The following is a 21,373-nucleotide window of genomic DNA, read 5'->3' on the forward strand; positions in this document are numbered from 1 at the left end:
ACTAAATTCCAGAATAATACCATTCAAACAATCTCGTTCAACTCAATTCCTCAAGCATTTTCAATACATGCCTTAAGCACCTGGGTGGTGGCCAGACAGCCCCTAATATCCCATAAAGAGCAGGGAGGCTAGGAGCAAGCTTGATCTGATTGTTACTCTTGTTAACTTGATCTAGAGCAGCTCCTCAGGGCTCCAGCTAACACTGCCCATCACTGCATAGGGCCATGCCAAGCTTTTCTACTTCAAGCTCTTCAAGATGGCCTAAGAAAGGGTGAGGGCAGATTAGATCACTAAAATTTAGGTAATATACACATGAGTTTTCTTTACACTGGTCCTTCATCCAATTGCACAGTAAGTTTCATCATTACAATTTCCATGGCACAAAACCCTAAGGGTATGCATGTCATAATGAAAACAGTGGTTTTTGTCTGCTCAGGTTAATGATTCATATGCATGTATGGGATTGAACTGTGGCTTCCTCATCATAAATCTCCTCTAGTTCATGTTATCTGCACTACCTCTACTTCTCCCAATAAATTACATACAATTTTCTTATTTCAGTGACCTATTCAATGTTTTATTTAATACTTTTGATACCTGCATCAGAAACCATCTCCCTTTCACTTTGCTTACTTGCAACATAAAGAGGAAAAGACTGAATTCCAAGCCCTTGCATCTCAAAACAAGAAAAAAAGCAAAGATACTGCTGTATTTTTATCTGATCCCAGCTCTACCATGGGCCAAAATAAAACTCAGCTCACTGAAGTTGGAGGTTTGCAGCTGGAGCCAGTTTTGGTTTATACCTTTGACCTATATTAGCAGCAACCCCGGCTCTCTCCCCTCATGCTTTTTCAATTATTTTTCATTCAAGTAGAGAACTAACTTATGTGAAATTAGCAAAAGTTACACACAGCAAGACAAGAATAACTGTCAGGCTTCCCAGGTAAGAAAACACCAAACCAAAAGATGTTAACAGTTTCTTTCCTGAGACTTTCCTCACCAAAGTTGCACATATTTTACAGATTTAATGGCACTGACCTCTGTCACAGCAGACTACAACATCACTGATACTTATTAGTACAGAACAGAAGATGTGACCTACTCAATCATCAGTTTTCTGGCTACTGCCTAAGTGGGATTTCTGCCCATTAAGCTATAAAAAGATGAAGCCCTGATATTCAATGAGAAGTATAAAATGCATATTGCATCTCAGAAGAAGCAATGCTAAATGACTTAGACACACGCAATCCTTTTTTTCCTTCCCATTATAAATGAAATTGCCTCAACTGAGAAGCTTGAGGCATGATCTCATTCCATAAAGCCCACTTAAACTTGAAAAATAATTAAATGAGAGTGCATTCCTGCTGCAGGCCCTCTGTGCTAGAGTAAACGACACCTAATGGGAAAGCTGTTATCAGCTTATAGCAAAATACTTTTCTCTGTGTTACCTCAGCTTGCTTGGTATGCTTCTGACACGTGAAATACAATGCTGCTCTGCACTGTTCCACGCAGTGAAGTTTCTCCTCTAAAGAAAATGAAAAGCTGTTGTATATAAGAAGCTCTAATTTGGTGGCCTCACCAATATCTTAATATAGGATTTTGTAGATGGTATATTACACATTTAGGCAGATACATATTAAAATAATACATGCCAAAATGAGATAAACAGTTCTCATTTCTGTGAAAAAACGCATAGGGGAAACATTCTCATAGAGTATACTTGTTTTCTGTGTATGTGCTGTGCCTGTAGTGACACAACATGACCTGGAAGGTGAAATTATGTACACAGAGAACCAACATCAGCATACTCATCCCGAAGCAGCGTTTGTCTAAATCCCTGTATCTTTTCCAGGCACACCTACAGGATGTAGCAGTCCTTCTGCTGTGACCTTGCCTGTGATGATTAGGAAGGAGCCCAGCGAAGTCTGAAATCCCCTTTTCCACCTCCCCAGGATAATGAGAAAACCAGCAGGTTTGAAGGCCAAAAAAAACCCCACAACTCACTTTATGGATTTAGGAGAAAGTATTTTGTAACTGGACTCACAAACATGGGGAACAGAGTCTCCAAAAAAGAAGCAGACAGCATGCTCTTCTTGCTTCTTCACCAGTTTTTTAGCTACTTTGCAAACAAAGGGAGAACATGGTTCAGAAAGATCTGATATTGCAGCTTTACCTTGCTTAATCTGTGCCTTGGTTAAGATGATGTTTTGTAATCTCATTGGGCTATCGCAAAATGGCACAATCAGCATTTGTATCACAGAATCCAAGGAGGACACAACAGCACTGACAGCACAACAACATTAAGGCACATTAATTCTTGTCCTGTACTACTCAGTATTAGGACAATAGTAAGCCTACATTGTTAACTCTAAATGTATATGCTTCATATAAAATAATTTTTAACAACACTACCCTTCTTCCCATGGCATTTCAGAAATGATTACTACTTACTGCTAGCTTTCACACTAATGGTTTGCTTCTTGAATAAAATAAAAATCTCTATTACTTGTCAATATTTTGATCTCTTCTTGCTTTAAAATCAGCACAGATTTCATTTGTCCTAACCTTCTGAAAATAAATAGCTTGTGGTACAGAAACAGTTAGGAAAGGCATATGAAACAAATTATCTTTCTCAATAAAATTAATCAAATGCATGAATGTAATTGAACTCTTTTTCACTGAATTTTTTTCACTTGTTTCACTTGTATGTTACAAGAGCACTTTATTCTGTGAAGGGTAGCTTAAAGTAAGTATGACAGTTACAAACTGTAAAGTGCACAAATAAGTCTGGTAAAAGAGGTCCTATTACACCCATATAATCCTAGATGACCCTGTATACAAAATGTAAAGCATTTAAAAATTAAAAACAAACTTCACCTTTAACATTCTTTCCAAATCCCATAGAGGCAGGAACTGCACTGTCTGCTTGCATTTTGCTATTTGTTTTCTCTTTCATGACTTCATCATCACTTGAAACATCAGAGTTCATCTTCTTTTTCTTTTTCTTCTTTTTATGTCGAGGAGGGAGCTTTTTTGGAAACGTAAACATGGGAAATATCACAAGGAGCATTGCAATGGCACAAAGGAGAAATCCACTCCACCTAACACCAGGACACAAGAGAAGAAATTAAAGCCAACACATTACATAAAATTAAAAAAAAATTAAGTTGTTATTACAGGCTGTACTGGCTGGAAAGACATATTTGCAAAACATGGAACACTGACATTAAGAGTAAAGGACTGATGTGGGGGAGAGCCTTCACTTTTAATTAATAAACCTTTCATTAGAAGATGTTTCTGTTGGTTTGTCTACTGACAAAGGTATTTTATGCAGAACCCACAAAATATTATTAAATGGTGTCAGCTTTGAGTTCCGGTAAATTTTCACTTTTGGTAATTACTCAGTACTGAGTGTTGAAAAGTAGGGCAGAAGGTTGGACTTGATGATCTTGAAGGTCTTTTCCAACCTTGATGATTCCATGATTCTATGACACAGATACTCACTTTTACTTTGCATTTCTTGGATAATTCCCAGTAAGGTAATACAGTATTCCTCTGGAGAGCATGAAAAAAGTTACCCAAAATGTCCAGGTGGATATATCAGGGCTAAACCTGTTCTTCTTTCCTGTGCCTACTCTCACTGTCCTGACTGTCCAATCCTCTCCCTTCCCAATCAAAACTCCCAAAGCCTGACTGTAAACCACTGGTGTGTTGCAGTTCACACCAGAATTTATACCTAAAACTCTGCAACTCTGTACTGAGAACAAAACCTGAAATATGCCTCCACAAAGAATTTCTTCTTCTTTCCCTCTTATAAGAACAGGATATAGACAACCTTGCCATGATCCCTTGGCTCGCATGGAATGACTCAGGAAATATCCCCAAGAGGGGGCAATGTATTGGAATGTCAGAAAAGTGTCCTTTAGGCTGCAGGCATACAGTTATCCTCTCTAAGGCCAAGAAGTTTAATGAACTTTACCACAAAAACACAGATAGGCAAAAGAGCCTAACTAGAAAGTACTCTAGAGTTAACCTTTTTCAGTCAGGAGGCTGTTTGCAGAGTATCAAATAACATAATTTCTCCTCTAAGCTCATCTTGCAAGGAAAGACTACAGGGAAACATGGATAAACTCATATAGATGTTTCAGTAAAGAAGGCCAACCTCAGAATTCACCCACAGAGTTCTTCCCAGGTACTGAAAATGCAATTCTTACTATATAATAATCTAATTGTACTGAGTTTACATGGCAAGATTTTGGAACAAAGGTGGGGGCTGCAGTGGTGCATCTGTGAGAAGACACCACGAGCTGCCTTCATTTCAGACAGAGCCAGCTCCAGACAGCTCCATAGGAGATCCACCACTGCTCACAGCTGAGCCCATCAGCGATGCCGGTGGCACCTCTGTGGTAACTTGTTTAAGAGTAAAAAACACTGCACAGCAGCTGTGTGAGGAGAGTGAGAAAATATGAGAGAAAGAGCCCTGCAGAGACCAAGGTGAGAGCAGGAGGGGGAGGAGGTGCTTCAGGTGCTGGAGCAGAAAGTCCCCAGGCATGCCCAGGATTAGGCCATGGTACTGTAGGTCATTCCCCTGCAGCCCCTGGAGGAGGACCACGGTGGAGCAGATATCCACCCTGGAGAGTGTGCGCTGGAGCAGGCTCCTGGCAGGAACTATGGCCTGTGGAGAGAAGCCCACACAGACCCGGTTTTCTGGCAGGACCTGTGACATGTGGAGGACCCACACTGGAGCAGTTCGTACCAGAAAGCCTGCACCCCGTGGAAAGGACCCATGCTGGAGCAGTTAATGAAAGACTGCCTTCCACAGGAGGGACCTCGTGCTGATGCAGGGGAACAGTGTGAGGAGTCCTCCCCCTGAGGATGAAGGAGCAGCAGAGACAAAGTGTTATCAACTGACCAAAACCCGCACTCCCTGTCCCCCAGCACCGCTCAGGGCGGGGGAGGTAGAAGAGTCAGGAGTGAAGCTGAGACTTGGAAGAAGGAAGGGATAGGTGGAAAGCATTTGTAATTTTGTAATGTATTGGTAATAAGTTAATTACTTAAATTAACTTCCCTAAGTCAAGTCTGTTTTGCCCATGAGAGCAAGCAGTGAGTGTTTTCATGTCCTTCCACAACCCTTTCATCATATTTTCCTCCCCTGTCCTGCTCAGGAGGGAGAGTGAGAAAGCAGGTTGGTGGGCATGCAGCAACCAGCCACAGTCAACCCACCACACTAATCTACACTAGTGTTTGGAAGTTTCAGTGACATCAATGACATTACTGCAGTATCATACCATGTCAATGAAAGACTGAAGCTCTTTGCTTTCAAATCAGTTTACAGAACTGTGGTTTGACTGTGGTTACCATGGACCTCCATGGGCTGCAGGGGGACAGCCTGCTTCACCATGGTCTTCACCCTGGGCTGCAGGGAAATCTCTGCTCCAGCACTAGGAGCACCTCCTCCCCCTCCTTCCTCACTGACTGTGGTGTTGCTGTCACAAATTCTCACTCCTCTCTTTGCCTGCAGTTGCACAGCTTTTTCCCCTTCTTAAATACGTTAGCACAAAGGTGCTACCACCACTGCTAATGGGTTTGGCCTTGGCCAGCAGTGGGTCCACCTTGGAGCTGGCTGGCATTGGCTCCATCAAACACAGTGGAAGCTTCTAGCAGTTCCTCACAGAAGTCACCACTGTAGCCCCACTGCTACCAAAACCTTCCCACACAAACCCAATACAAGATCTTTTTTTTTTTTTTGTACATCCTTTACACTTAAAAAAAAAGAAAGCTACAACAGGAAGCTACTAATTATATATTTGCTTGTATTGAGCAGACAGGTTTGCTTGTGCAAGAAACAAAAAAATTTGACCTCGTATTTGTAATGTGGAGATATTGCAAACTGTATGTTTAAATTAAGGTAAATTCATATGCACATGTAATGTTTTCTATGGTAAATGGTTATGCACCAAACAGCCACGTGTAACACCATTTCTGTTACAAAGATTGCACCGGAAGCTTTTGTGAGGCAAATCTCAGTGAACCCAAGTTTTTACTAGTTTGGACATTATGTAAACAGAAAATCCTCCATTCATTTTAGCTGATAACATACATGGATTAGAAAGCAGAATTTTAGCAGGATTAGTCAGCACTATCAGATAGGGAATAAATCCGAAGACTTTGTAAAAACGTAGTAGCCTCCCTTTGAGGATCTCAAAGGCAGAAGCTGCAAAGACAGTGATTGAAGAAACAGACGGTGGCAATAATACACAGAAAACTGAAACCACCCCCTCAGCAGGAAACAGCAAAGGAGACAGGGGTCTGTGATGTAGCATGAGATGAAATTCAAATCCAAAGGGACCATTATGGTCGTATACTGAGTGCTGGAGATGTCACCAGTGTAGCACTGGATGCAATTATCTGCACTGTTTACACTTCACATCTTCCTGGAGAAATATCAAGTAATTGGAAAACAGACAAAAGACAGTATGAAAAAAAAATACGGAAACCTACAACAGGAAATGAGAGGTCAGAACAGGATCTGTATTAATTAAAAAGTCCTTGATTTTTCTGTCTTCTAAAGTCAAAGAAAATATGTATGAGAATACCTCAAAGACATCTGCACAAGCCCTAGGACCCCAAATGAAAGCAATTAAAGCAAAAGAAAGGACCAGACATTGCTGGAGGAATTCCTTTAAACTTCTTGTGTGGAATGCCGATGAAAGGCTACACTCAAAGATCCAAGTATTAAAAAGATTCAGGGCTAGGCCAAACACTCAGAAATATTTCAGCAAAAGGAAATTTGATTCAAAGCACCTGACAGACCGCCAGGGGCTACCCTACAACTAATGAGATCCCAGTATAACACATTAACAGTTCTCAAAGACATCAGCATGACGGATAATTTCTAAAATATATCCCTACAGTTACCACATCAGAATAAAAAGCGGGTTTAAACATCTGATGGGCTGGCATAGACAGCTGGCCTATAATTTAGCCCAGAGCACCTATAGAAAGCCCAGGTGTGCAAAATCCAGGAGCACAAATCTAAGTTCTGTGAAACTCAAGGAAGAATCAGACCAGAAATAACCCTGAAAAATAATCACTTATTTTGTTTATCAGGTTTCACAAGAGATAAACCAAGTTACCTGTCCTGCATATATGCAATATCCCTCTTAGAAAATAACACCTTCAGTAAAAAGTAGGCTTTACTGTAATTTTTGTTGCCACAAATCATAGTTGCTGTGTTTACTATTTTGTCTGTAATCAATACCTACTTTAATAATGGAATTTTTTCACTGGGTCCCTGCAATAAGTCATGTTAGAAACCTTACAGCTGCAATAAAGGAAAGATGAGAATCAAAGACACTAATTCACTTCAAAGGAGACAAGGCTGAGAAATCTCAAATATGACTGCTCATTAACTTATCTCAGCTGCACCCTACTTTTAAAAAGTGTGTCAGCTGAAGTAAGTGCTAGACTACTCTTATATTTCAAATTGTTAGATTACACAAATAAAAAGAAGCTTGGCTATGTGACACTTCCCTCCAAGGAGAAAATGTCACAGTCCCAGAAAACAGATTTCAGTAGAATGAAGTCTGCACTTCCAGAACTCTGCAAATAGGCAGTTAGTGAGCAGCAGGGGACAAAGGACCAACCCTGACACCAAAACAGTCTCCATTTTAATGGGTAGACAAAGATTCAGAAAGAGAAAAGTGAATGAGGTGTAGATGCTATGAACACCACCAAACTTTCATGAGAGGCCATCAGTTTGTGAAACAAATTATTAGAGAACTGATAGCAGGGGATACTTTTTGGAAACTTTTGAATAAAAAATTGAGAGCACCAAAAATGAAGAAGTAATACAAGGACACCTGGAACACCCTTGAGGGAAAGCCAGTCACTACAGATTTAATCAACATGATGGGAAAAGGAAACGGAATGACTTCTACTTTTCTATGCTGGATAGAATACAGATCCTCTGCTGAGATCCTACTAGTTTTAATTATATAAATATATTTATGGGTCAGTTCACTACTCCTGTTGCAAAGTACTTAGCAGATGCTGACTACCAGTTCTGACATGTCCTTAAAGACACATGAAATGAAAGAGTTTTAAAAAGAATATATAATATTTTGTTCTGAATTCTAATCTGTTATTCAAGAACAGTCAAAGCACATTCTTAACACTGCAGCACACTCACAGGACAAATCTTTTCTGTGAGGTAAGTCAGTATATACATGAGAGCACAAAGTCATTAATCCCAAGGTCACAGGTTAACTGAACACTTGCATTTGCCTTTCTCTCACTGAAAATTCAGCTGGAAAGTCCTGTGCAGAACTGCTCTTGGAGTAAGTAAGACAAATAAAGCAGTGATAAATCTTCAAAGGCTTAAGAACACCCCAAAGAGAGAATTTTTCACATCAAACTGTCAGGAGAGATCACTGCAGGACAAACAGAAATGGATAGAGTGTGGCTGCAATGGCGCAGTGACAAACACTACTCCAGTGCACAAGGACTGGCACTGCACCCTACACCTAGAAAGTAGAGGTCTCCTCCTGGGATAATGGACATAAGTCTCTTCTGGGCTTCCACGAAAATTTCAAGGCAGATTTATGAATTAGCTGAGAAAAGCCAATTACAACCTCCTCAAGACCTGCTTCCTCAAAAAGCATTTCCAAGGAGGTCACATATCAAAGATTGCCCAAAGACATCAGCTAATGATTATGGCTGTTACATCTCAGCACTGCTGGAAGCCCACCATTTACTAGACAATAACATGACGATTTACATCATCTGCTGCCTAAACACGAGCCATGACCCTGAGAAACAAGACCGGAAAGGCCATGTTCTGACCCCATTCTATGTCCTTCTCTTAGACCAGAGTAAACAAAATCTCCCATTTTCTCATCTGGGCAGCAGAGTTCAGCGTTCCGTGTTGCCTTCAAACCAAAGAAGGGTGCTGCCACCCTGCTACCACCTTCCAGCAGGAAGGGCTTGGCCCTAGGCAGCAGTGATCCTCAATGGCCTCCTGCAACACAGATATTCTGTCCTGCCATCCCTGTCCTGAGTACTGTCACTGTCAGGAGTCAGACACAGTCTTGCAGCAGCCCAAAAGCAGGTTTTCCATGCAATGTGCCCATGTGCTGCTGTGGTTCCCTCTCTGTCACAGCATAGTGTGTAGTGATCAACAGAAATCTCCTCTTCCTTGGCCTCCTTCTACAACCTTAAACAAACTCTCATGGGATATGAGTTCCCAACCTGTCTTAATTCCCTATCAGCAACTTAAGAAAATAGTTTTGAAAAATGTTTGTTCCTTACCAGTTTCCAATGAATCGGGGATCACTCTGGTCAATATAAACAGTTGTCCTAGGATCAACATAGAAACCAATAAGAAGTCCTCCTAGCAAGTATCCAGCTGCAGGACCAAGTGCTCCCATTACATACATGATGGCTGAGAAAATAAAAGGTCAGAGTAATACATCAATAAAACGAAATTTATAAATAAAACCCAAAAGTAAGAGATCCTTCTTAAAGCAGAGAGTTTTCTACCCTAAAGCCTCCAGAGCCCTTTTTTGCAACCTTCAAAGGCAGTAGCTTCTGCTTAGGTAACATATTGGTAAGAAAATTAATGCTTTCTGTATACCTTCAGTCAAATTATGCATAGAAGTATATATTATTTGGTGTTTTGGATGGAAATTCTACTTAAATTTGACAGTATTTTTCATATTTTGCAACATTTCCTTTGAATCAAAATAAAATTTAATACATAAATAGAAAAACTGTAAGGTAAGCAAGCAGAAATGCAAAGGATAAAAATTGTGTAATAGACCAAAGAACAAAGTAAAATATTCCAACTTAGCATCAGACTAATACTGGATTTAAAACAATGATCAAAGTGTCTTGCTTCTGGGTTCTAAAAAGGCAACTCCGGTTTAAAAAGTAAAAACAAAGGCATATAATGCTCGGTGCATTTCGTATCCTCTGTGTGCACACACATGTCACCACACAGAGCATATCACTGGACAAGGAGGAACATTTCTGAAAGACCCCGTTATTCAAATCTTGGCAGCACATCACCATAGTACAACTGTTCATTTCATACATGTATAAGGCAAGCAGAATTTGACCTTTATTCTGTTTTCAGTGAAAGTTTAGAATTTGAAAAATCCTGCAAAAGCTACAGTGCATTCTGGAGATTTTATATACGTGCGTGTATATATATAGTGTGTGACTGAGTGCATTCTCAGCAAGTGTGCAAGTTTGCCAACTGTGTGGTGTGGTCAACACACTGGAGGGAAGGGAGGCCATCCAAAGGGACACTGACAGGTTTGAGAGATGGGCCAGCAATGTGCACTTGCAGCCCAGAAAGCCAAGTGCACCCTGAGCTGCATCAAAAGAAGCATGGCCAGCAGGTCAGGGGGGATGATTCTGCCCCTCTACTCTGATCTCATGAGACCCCACCTGGAGTACTTTGTCCAGTTCAGTAGCCCCCAACATAAGAAGGACATGGAGCTGTTGGAGTGAGTCCAGATGAGGATCACGAAGATGATCAAAGGGCTGGAACACCTCTCCCATGGAGACAGGCTGAGAGATGGAGCTATTCAGCCTGGAGAAGAGAAGGCTCCGTGAAGACCTTATAGTGGCCTTCCAGTACCTTAAGGGGCATACAAAAAGCTGGGTAAGAACTTTTTATAAGGGCTTATAGTGATAGGACAAGCAGGGATGGTTTTAAGCTGAAAGAGACTGGATTTAGGTTAGACATCAGGAAGAAATTCTTTTCTATGAGCGTGGTGAGACAATGGAACAGGTTGCCCAAAAGAGTTGTGGATGCCCCTCCTATGTATTTGTATTTATATGTATTTTTTAATATATCTTTATATATGCATGTTTTTTCCCTGACAGAAGAGTATGGCAATTTTAGTAGATTTTGCAAGATTCTTTTTAGTGATGAAGAAGTATAATACTTTATATATGTAGATTTCAAATGTTCACTCCAAAACTTAACTGTCATCAGCATAAAAGATACAGAAGATATACTCCCTATAGTCATGGAGTAGAATGGAAAGACCAGGAGTATAATTTAGTTCATTAAAGCAACAACTCAGTGTCCTACCTGCTGAGCAACACTAATCCTGAAAGAACAGCATAAGGGAGAATACAAACAACGAAGAAAACACTAGTGAAATATTTGTGCTTATAGATTACCTGTCTGCAATCTGAGGAGTGAGCTTTAACAGACATGGCAAGATGAACTTTATATAAGTCTGTCTGTCTCTTTATATGTCAGGAGATTTAGGGGCTGCACGAAAAAAGAGACAATTACAGAAGTTTCTGTCTGGGATTCTGTAAGCAGAAGCACCACCATGCTATGGTAACACAGCATCCTCTCTAGTCCTGCTGCAGCACATTTCCTTGGAAAGCTGAGCTATGTTGTCACTAGAGAATAAGCAGCAGGATGTTTCTCTAGGGTACACAGCAGGTTTCAGCTTCCCCATAGAACAAAGCTGACGGGCAGAGGTCTCAATGGGGAACGTGCCTCAGCTCTCCCCTATTCCTCTCATGTCCCAGCACGGTAGATGGGATATCAAGGGATAAACATAAAGCAGCTTTCAAAGGGACATTGCTCTCATTCATAAAGGTGTATTTACCTCACACTGTCTAAATTCGCCCATACAGAAGGTACCCAAAAAAAAATATAAGGTTTAACGAGCCTTCTGAGGCTGAGGACACAAAACTGAGAGGAGTTGTGAGCAGAAGTCAGGCAGACTTCTCAAAAGCTTTTAAGTCAGGAAATCAGTTCACTTCCTTCTTTTCTTCATAAACACACAATGAGGCCTATCTATACATGCTTTAGGGTTTTTTCTTTAATGTGGTTATTTGCTCAGAAAAAAAACAATGCTTTGAGCATTACTGCAGTTCAGATAAGAACGTACAGATCAAATCTTTAAATAATTTCCTTTCAATACGCATTAGTATCACCATGACTTTAAAAGTCTCTTCACATCCAGTGCTCCACACATAACAATAAAAGAGCAGCAAAACTATTCTAGTGGCCTCCCTTGATCTTTCTACAGAATATATTATGACTATTTCCACAAACAGATGCTACAGATACAGGAGACAAATTTATAGAGAAGCATAACCAAAGCATAATCATATATGTCTACCATGCAAACTAAAACAAATGGTCCAGCCTATGACTTCATTAAAAATGCTGACAGTTTAATTATATACAAATACATCCAGTGACTTGCCAATGTCAGAAGAAAACTGTTATATTTTTATTTTTGTCTTACAGATTTATTACTAATACATCATTTGGAACAAATTAGGTATCATTCCCTGGCTTAAACAGCTAAACAGCTTTATGCTTTGTATTCTCCATTTTTGGTCTTATTTTAAAACACTACTATCATTTTCACAGGATTCAATTTTAATGTCACAAAAAAAACAGGAAAATAAACCCAAACAAAATCAGCTAAAATAGGTTGCCTATCCCAAAGTCTGCTTCTCATACACACTGTCACTGCAGTGCTGCCCAAGTCACTTGCTATGCTGCAGAGCCACAGCACCTAGCAAACAACTCATCTTCAATTAAAATTTCACAGGATTCATCACTTGTTTTTAGGTTACAGGTGAGTGCATCCAATCCAAGACCCTAAAACAATGAAAATACCAAAGAAGAAAGGCTTGCACTTGTATCATGTTATTTCATTCTTAGAGATACTCAGCTTAAGAAAAGATTGCCCAATGAAAAACTACTCCAGTGCTTAAAATGGAGCCTTTATTTCTTTATTCTTAAAAACTGAGAACTGTGGAAGTAGAAACTCAAGGGGCAACTGGATACTGAAAAGAAAGATACTCTGACATTCTTTCCATGGACTAAGAGGCGCTAGTCCCCTCAATAAATGCTTTTTAAAAACAGAAGTGTCGACAACTGCTTAAATGCATTAATATGACAGCAATGAAAACTGTCCTTAAATTTAGGGGATTTTTCCACACACAGAAAATTTTGATCTGGCAATGCACTGTTACTGAAATTTAGCTCTCTGACAGATGGATGTGGTACTTGTGCTGACACAGTAAGAATGTCCAAAGATGAACTGCTCTTGGCTGTTGTTTTCTGAACAACAGTTCTCAAAGAAAGCTCCACATTTTATCTTCAAGCTTTTCAAGTCTCCTTCAGTACATTGTATGATAAACATCAGACAACTTAACATACCACAAGAAGGTCACTAGCTGTGAGTTTCCTAAACCCTGACTTTCCAAAAGAGCATGTTGCTTGAAGACATTTTCTTTTGTGAATACCTTTTAACTATTGGGATTAGGCAGAGACACTGTAAATACCTATTGTGTGACTCCTCAGACCCTTCTGAATTTTTTATCTGTCAGCATCCCTAAGTTACCTTCAATGAAACGTAAGCATAATGTTCATTTCCACAAAAAAAATTACCTACTATATAACCACTGACCTGAATCCTAGGCAAACTACTACTCCAAATTATTTTCAAAGCCTGTAGTATCCCAAATCCAAGAAATAACTAGATAGATAATTCCATTCTCTTATTTCCCATTCATCCAAAGGCTGAAAGCTAAATCCGAGGTAGTGAAGTCATCACTCACACTAGTAGGATCCTGTAAGTTAGTGGGGCTACGCTCACAAGGCAGGCAGGATTTGGCACTCCTGTCCTTTTCCTCAGTGATTTTCCTAATCCTAAGAGGACACTGATGCTGTTGGCTGTCTTTAAGACATACTGGAGCAGCCTCTTGATTCATAGCCATTCCTTCCGTTAAGTCATGTCAAATGGGAATATCTCACCTCTGTCTTTTAATTGCTTGGATTTGTTTTTTTTAATGGTTTGGCAGTTGGAAGGCACATACACATTTAGTTTTCAGTGGGGACTATCCCCAGGTACAGACTCTGTCAATCTCAAGTTCTTAAAACTCATTTTAATTTCTTTAATATTACTTCTAACTGAACTGGAGTAAGGCTGAGTCGTCCATTTGCATCTCATCCCCTTTTCTCTAGGTTATCGTAACTGAAAAATACCAAGCAGTGAAAGCTAAAATTTGGCCTTCGAGCAGTCCTCACCAGGTAGATTAATGAATAATCAAATGAAAGAAAGGGAACAAAATCTTTTGCAATCTTGTGAATTTAAATTTGCAATTAAGAAGCCCAGGTCCATAGCTACAAGACTAGCAGAACCTGGCCCTGAAAAATATTTCCGAATATTTGTATCCGTCCTAATTTTATACCATGTTCAAGCAGTACAACAGCATAAGCAGGCAGGAATGTATCATTCAGGTCTTCTTGTTTCTTTTTGCTGGGACAACTTTCTTCTTGGACGAAAAGCAAGAGAAGAGCCTGGTGTATGCCATCATGTATCATCAGGAAGAACCAGGAATAAATACCAGTTCCTTAGCAAAGCCTATGAACATTAAACACCTAATGTCTATGGATCTGGGTTTACTAGCTATTGTGCACAAACCAGGTAATGGCACACATAAATATGATTTTCAGAGGCACATCTGACACACATTTTGTGTACTTTTCATTATCCAAAACTAGATATTTTGTGCCTGGGAAAGAAACTGTGAGGAAGAAATGGAGATAGACCAAATACATACTGAAAGGAAAGGTTAGGTGCTAATGGTCAAAGAATTTCTATATATAGTCACTTATACTTTGTCCCACCACAAGACAACGGAACGAAGAAGTAAAGGGGGAAATTATTTTAATCATGTTCTCTCAGAATGAACTTCCTTTCAAAAATTGGTTTCTGCCTAGGAGGCACAGGTTAATTATTGAAAATGTCGGTGATCATTTTTTCCTTGACTACCTCTCATGAATAGATTGCAAAAAAAAAGGGCAAGCCAAACAGCATTTTTTCTTGTTTTCTTTGTAAATTTCACTTACATTTTCATATTTCACCCGAAACAACAGGAATTACAGTTCATTACTCATATCTGACTGAAAATCTGCCTGTAAGCAAAAGAACATTATTCCAGTAATTTGCAGATGACCCTGTTAGTTATATTAACATGTACTGAGTTGCTAAATAAGTTATTTTTCTACATTCAAAAAGGCTGAAAGCTGCAATAGTCTCAAATAAATAAATAAATAGGCAAAGTGAAATGCAGAGCCATATAGCTACATTTGAAAGCATATTGAAAATATTATTATAGGTCAAAGAGTAAGAAAAACATTCCCATCCATGTGTAACAGTTATAAATAGCAGAGGCTATTAATTTTGGCTATAGGACAAAAACATCATTCTATGAACACTTCCAAAGTTTCAAAATTTGCTCTTTATTCTCATAGGAACAAACGCGGTTTGGGCCTTTTCATGAAATTAGAATTATGCTGAAGTGTTTGTTTCTGGAAAAAAAACCTTGAGCTTTGGGTTCTGGGTAGGGGCGTCTCATTCTCTGTCTCTCCATAGTGGGATCCTAAGACAGACATAAGAGTTCATTCAACTCCATATTCTGCTTGGAGACAGCAGTTTTTTGCTGCAGCACCAAAATTAATTATTTCAACATTCAAACACAGTTTTCTTATCAATGACAGATGGATAATGAAAACGACTGGCTTCCTCTGCCTTCTCCACCCCTGTCCACAACAGAAAAGCTTTTGGTTTTGATGCAACAGCAAAATGGTTTTAATGGCTCTTTGCACAACTTCCACTAGGGCAGGAGAAGTAAAATCACCTAGAAGGAAATGGTGCTTAGCCAGATCTTCAATAATCAGGTTTCAATAGCCAGGTCTTAAATTGGTATTATCTGAGTAACAGGTGTTGCAGGGAACCCAGGCCATGACAAACCTGACCATGGACCACATGACTTTAGTATCAGCAAAGCAGAAGAAACTTCTGGATATCTCTGTGGCAACAGCAAATACCAGGACCACTGCGAACTTCTAGGCCCTGATTTGAGTTCATTGAACCAAAAGACTCCTGGGATTTAATACCCTGAATTAAAGAAGAAATAACCTTCAGTTAGGGAGTTATTTTCACCCTTTTGTAAACATGCCAGCCTATGGAGAAATGCCAGCAAGAAATGCTGCAGCACCTCCTTCCTTCTCGCAGTTTAAGCGCTAACGGATGCCCCATAGAGAAACAAATTGTGCCCAAATGACCCTGGCACTCTTGTTACAGACCCATGAAACAAGACACAGAAGCAGGGAGCTGCTGCTGCTGATCCCTGAAAAGGCCCTGCTAAACCAAACAGATCAGGGACTGTGAATTGTCAAGAGCTATACAAGAAATTCACCAAAAAAATGGAACAGGTTGCCAAGGGAAGTTGTGGATGCCCCACCCCTTAAGTGTTCAAGGCCAGGGTGGATGGGACTTGGAGCAACCTGGTCTAGTGGGAGGTGTCCCTGCCCATGGCAGGGGGGTTGGAACTAGTTGATCTTTAATGTTCCTTCCAACCCAAACCATTCTATGACTCTATGAAAATGAAATTGAGATCTCAGAGAGTCATGGGAGAAAGAGAAGAATACAGTTTTATAAGAAACCAAAAGGAAGGAAATTCATACATATTTTTGCTTTGGACAGAAAACCACCAGAGATGCCATTTGTTAGTAAAAAACGAATTCTATTAATACATATGATTGCTTAGACAGATTGCTTAGACCCTTTAGTTAGGGTCCTGAAAGAAAGAATGTAAGTCTCACAGGGAAAAGCAGATATTGTCAAGTAAAGTCAATAATAAATTAAAAATTATGAAAATATTTTGGTCTGACATTTTTAGATAATATGTTTTACATGGTTTGGTTTGGTATTGTCTATGTGTCAAATAAAAAGAACTTGATTTTTTTAAATGCTAACCTGTATTTCTACACAAAGGTCAAACTAATGCTATTTAAGTTAAATATTTCAACTTTATAAAAAGTAAATGTTTCTACATGAAAAAATATTAAATCTATATATCCCAAAAATCAATATTTAATTGAATCCTAATTTGCCAGAGCAAAATCATTAGAATACCTTTATCAGTGCTACTAAATGGCAGTTTAAACATCAACTGTAGCATTGAAAAGGTAATTACTCTTACAAAAGGTTCTCCTTAATGGTAACATTATAATCAAATTTTCCTTCATTTTTAACATATAAATTGTCACTGTGATTTAAGGTTCCATTTGCAGCTCATTCTCAGTCACAGTAAGATATGTTAACATGTTAATAAAATCTAGAAGTACTACTGACTTGCAGCATTAGCATTTCCAAGAAGAAATTACTTATATGACATGGACCCTTCCAAGATATTTCAAAACATACATGGTTGATTTACATAAACTGAAAAATTTTAAATCAGCTATAGTTACTTTCACTAATTAGATACTGTAATTATTCAGCTGACATGTTTTGGGGAAATTGTCCAATATACTTTCATTTAGTCTGCATTGTTTTTAAATAAAGACTGTTCATTCTGTTTCCTTTTCTCTTCTGTAAGCAGAATTAGACATGACAGCTTTGTTTCTCAACTACTTATATTAGCAGATTATTGAGCATATTGTTAATCTCCAATAGTAAAAGATGCTTTCACATTTAGGAAACAGAAATGAAAAATACGGTGGCTAGAGGCTACGTACAAACGACTTTCAGCCAACTTTATGCACATTTTCATAACAGTAACTTTTTCTAAGAGGATAATTAACTGCATTATATTCCAAAGGATGTAGTAGACTCTCTGTAACAGTGAGTGGTTCGTTTTAAGGCAAATGGTTTTATACAAATAAAGCTTTGCATAGAGATAACACTGTAATGAAACCTGATTCTACACAGATGCCAGAGTAAATTAACATAACAGCCCTTTCTGGCCCAATAAAACACAAAATTATCCCACAAACTCTGTTGTTTTCTATCACGCGGTGTATCTTGTAGAAACAGTCATCATTCCTTGCAAAGAAATATGCCAAGAGACAAACATCTTCACCTTTTGTTACTGACCATGCTGCCTGGAGACATCTCCAGGTACAAGAAAGACCAGAGCTGGCCCTGTGCCCTTTACATAATTTATCAGTGTATTAGTTGAGCATTTAGCAGAGGTAACCTCAGAATGTGTGGCCTTGGTACCAGCTGTGACAGCGAGGGAATCTCCAGGCTGTCCTGAGCCATCGTGGGGCAATCCTCTCTGTGAGGCTGACCCTGAGAGCACTGAAGAGCAAGAACTACCCAGGAAAACAGGAGATGGTACTGATGCCTGAACACAGAAAAACTGCCCAGCCAGGCTTAGGAGATAAGGTATTACATACCAATGAAAATAAAATATATTTTATCACTGAGATTTTGCTTACTCAAGCAATACAGTGACTCTTTTCTTACAGTGTCATTGTCCATTTACATCCCTTCTCATAGGGAACTTTTTTTTATGTTATCTACAGTAGGAAAATTCAATTGGAAGATTATGCTTAAGTACACAATCCGCAAACTGTCACAGCTTTCAATCAGTTCACCACAAGCGAGTTCTTTGTTGAAACTTTAGGTTATGTTTATAAATAAAATTAAATTTGAGCCCTAAATTTCACTGAAATTCAATGGAAGTTGGGTCCCTCGATTTCCTTGTGCTCCTTGGAAAATCTTAACCTCAGTTAACAAATTATTCTGACCAAGACAGATTGACAGGGAAGTCCTCAAAGAATAATACTGGATTTACTTGGTATAACCATGACTGCAAGTATTAACAGTGGTCTCTGCTGCTGCCAGGGCTTTTCCAAGTCAAATGAAAATCAATCTGGCATCTTTTCACTCTATGGGAGTTTTTTCAACATATGACAGAAGAGAGCTATCTTCACACAGTGCTGGAACCTTAACTACATTTTCAGATTCATACTGATAAATTGCCAAAAAAACAAAGAGGAAGCACACAGGTCACAGGCAGAGAAAGAGAGTAAAAATTACAATCACCAGAAACTGTAAACATCTAGCACTCCTTCTGTTCTGAGCTGATGAACCATTCCCAACACCTTCAAAGAGCAAATATAAAGCATGTAACACATTTTCATATTGCATGTTACACTTAACTGCAATTTGAATCCATTGTACTGGTAATTTTAGCAAACTATATTGTCATGAGATTAATCTATGACAGTACAGTTTGACTCTCAATATAGCACTCATAAACACATCCCTGAAGTTGCAGTGAAAGCCTTAGTTTTGTCTCTTGTAAAAAAAAATAAACTATATGAGTGTTAAAATAATAAAATGTGAGAACACTAGAACTCTTACAATAAATTCCGTAAATAAAAATACAATCTACAATAAAACATTTCCCTTAAGAACACAAATCTCTCTGGTTACCACAATCCCTTGAATTAAAATGTTATATGAAATATCTATAACATGCTTAGATCCATATTTTTTTATTATTACACAGATAACTGTACCTGACAAATTCCTATCCTTAATCTAAATCGCATGTCTACAATCAATTTTTAAAAACATCCACAGATTACAAGTCTACTTTGGCCATCAGTGCTCACACTACATTCAGACCACAAATGGCTCAGGCAAAACAGAACAAGTTAAAAAAGGGTTTTTGCAGAACTCTGGAGAAACGCAGATGTTCATCTACTGTTACCTCTTTTACAGGCGAAGTGCTTCAGCTGTTTTATAAAGTACATGATGGTAACACCCATACACAGAATACAGGAATCAAACATTAGGATTTACCTCTTGCCATAATTTCCTCTCTCCTCAATCCAGCAGCTCACCTGTTACATCACTGAGGTCACCGTATGTTGTACTGGAATGACATGCCCTTGCCTACAGGCCGATTCTAGCCCCTATAACTGTGCAGACCCTTGCCAAAAATGTCACATCTGCCCCATCTGTGCCCCCAAACAGCACAGCTACTACTGCTTTGCTCACTGCTTTGCCAAGATCTTCTGAGCCAGCAACATACCTACAGAACCAAGACTCTTGCTGGATCAAGCGCAGTTAACTTGCCATCTGCTAACTCATATAATAAACCACTCATGTTCCTTTCAAAACCGATAAATGATAGTAACACAGCATTATGCTTATCAAACACTAAAACTGTTGGGGAAACTTAGCAACTACAAGATCAAAACACTCCAGTGAAACACTGAGATAAGAGAGCAGAACCAGACATTTGTTCTTAGCAAATATAGCTGAATAACCAAATTAAAGTATTACTTGCCAGTTTCACACATGTGAAACAATGTGTAGAAAACTCTAACAGGGGGCTTCTCCTTTTCCACAGGAGAAGCATTTCAGAGGTGCCAGTCCGGACTCTTTATCTTTGGGATATTTAGCTGGCAGCTGATGGACACTGCATTCCCTAGTCTTTTTTGGGAAGTCATCCGTCCCTTAATTTCAGCTGTACCTTGTAAGTGTCCAGAAAGAGAATATTTTGTTTAACAGTATATTTTATTATTTATTTTAGTTTTCATAAAAGCACAGAAAATACTTAACGTTTAAATCATAGAGCTGGCTCAGCAGATAAACTAAAAAATAAACCATTTGCATTGGCCTAAAAAACAAAAGTAAAAAGCTTGGATCACACTATGTTCTCCTTCACATTGATATAAGAAAAAAAAAATAATCCACAGAAACGAATAAAATGTCTTCAGATTGATACGGGAATAAGAAAATTAGAAAATGGCTTTCTCTCCTTATTGTCCAGTTTCAGGAACATCCTGAAGACTTTCAGGTGGAAAACAGGAATGTTGATTTGGGCAACAACTATTTACCAACTCCTTATTCAGTAAGCTGACCCGAGTCATACACTTCACGTGCAGTCTTTACTGTTGATATTTTATTCCACTCAAAACAAAAGAAAAATAGAAGGCTTCCATTTCTGACGAGATTTTGTCTGGGAAACAAACATTTACAACAATTCTAAAATATTGTAGCTATCACTATTGACTGGTCTGTTTGTTTTCCTCTCCAACTGCAGACTTCCCCGAAGTCCTCCTGCCAGTCACCTGTATCACAGCTCTTCCACGCTTCAGGCTGTGGCTGTCACCATGTAAAAAAATACAATTTCAAATATATGTGTTGGAAAAGATGTAAAGGAAGGTCTAACAGTTAAGTTTTAATCTTAAAGAATGAACACTATTACTTCTCCTGCATTTCAAATTAATAAATGAAATTAAATGAAACAAAACTACTGTACAGACACTTCGGCATTAATTTATTTTCTTCTGGTTTTCATAAACAAGAAGGAAATGTTTGAGATAAGGGAGAACAAGGTGAGTTTAGCAGCATCCTGAGGCAATATCTGCTTGTCTGTGCAAGATGCTGGGAGAAAAACTATTGCAGAGGAAAGCAAGGCAGCATGCCTATTATGGGGGGTGACAAATGGCTATAATTATTTTTTTTATGTTATTATTTATCTTAAATATCAAATATTGCAT

General features: G+C 38.8%; 1 protein-coding gene across 1 annotated transcript in view; it reads right to left on the minus strand.

The window, feature by feature from the left end:
- SLCO5A1 (solute carrier organic anion transporter family member 5A1) overlaps positions 1-21,373 on the minus strand; it is a 73,593-nt gene that overhangs the window by 34,973 nt on the left and 17,247 nt on the right. Inside the window, exons 3-4 of the mRNA XM_051609347.1 lie at positions 9,310-9,442; positions 2,878-3,101 (exon numbers count right to left, since the gene is read on the minus strand). Of these exons, the coding sequence (XP_051465307.1) occupies positions 2,878-3,101; positions 9,310-9,442 (357 nt within the window). The remainder of the gene's footprint in view (positions 1-2,877; positions 3,102-9,309; positions 9,443-21,373) is intronic.

The sequence above is a fragment of the Apus apus genome, chromosome 2 (genome assembly GCF_020740795.1).
Source record: "Apus apus isolate bApuApu2 chromosome 2, bApuApu2.pri.cur, whole genome shotgun sequence".
Taxonomy (NCBI): Eukaryota; Metazoa; Chordata; class Aves; order Apodiformes; family Apodidae; genus Apus; species Apus apus.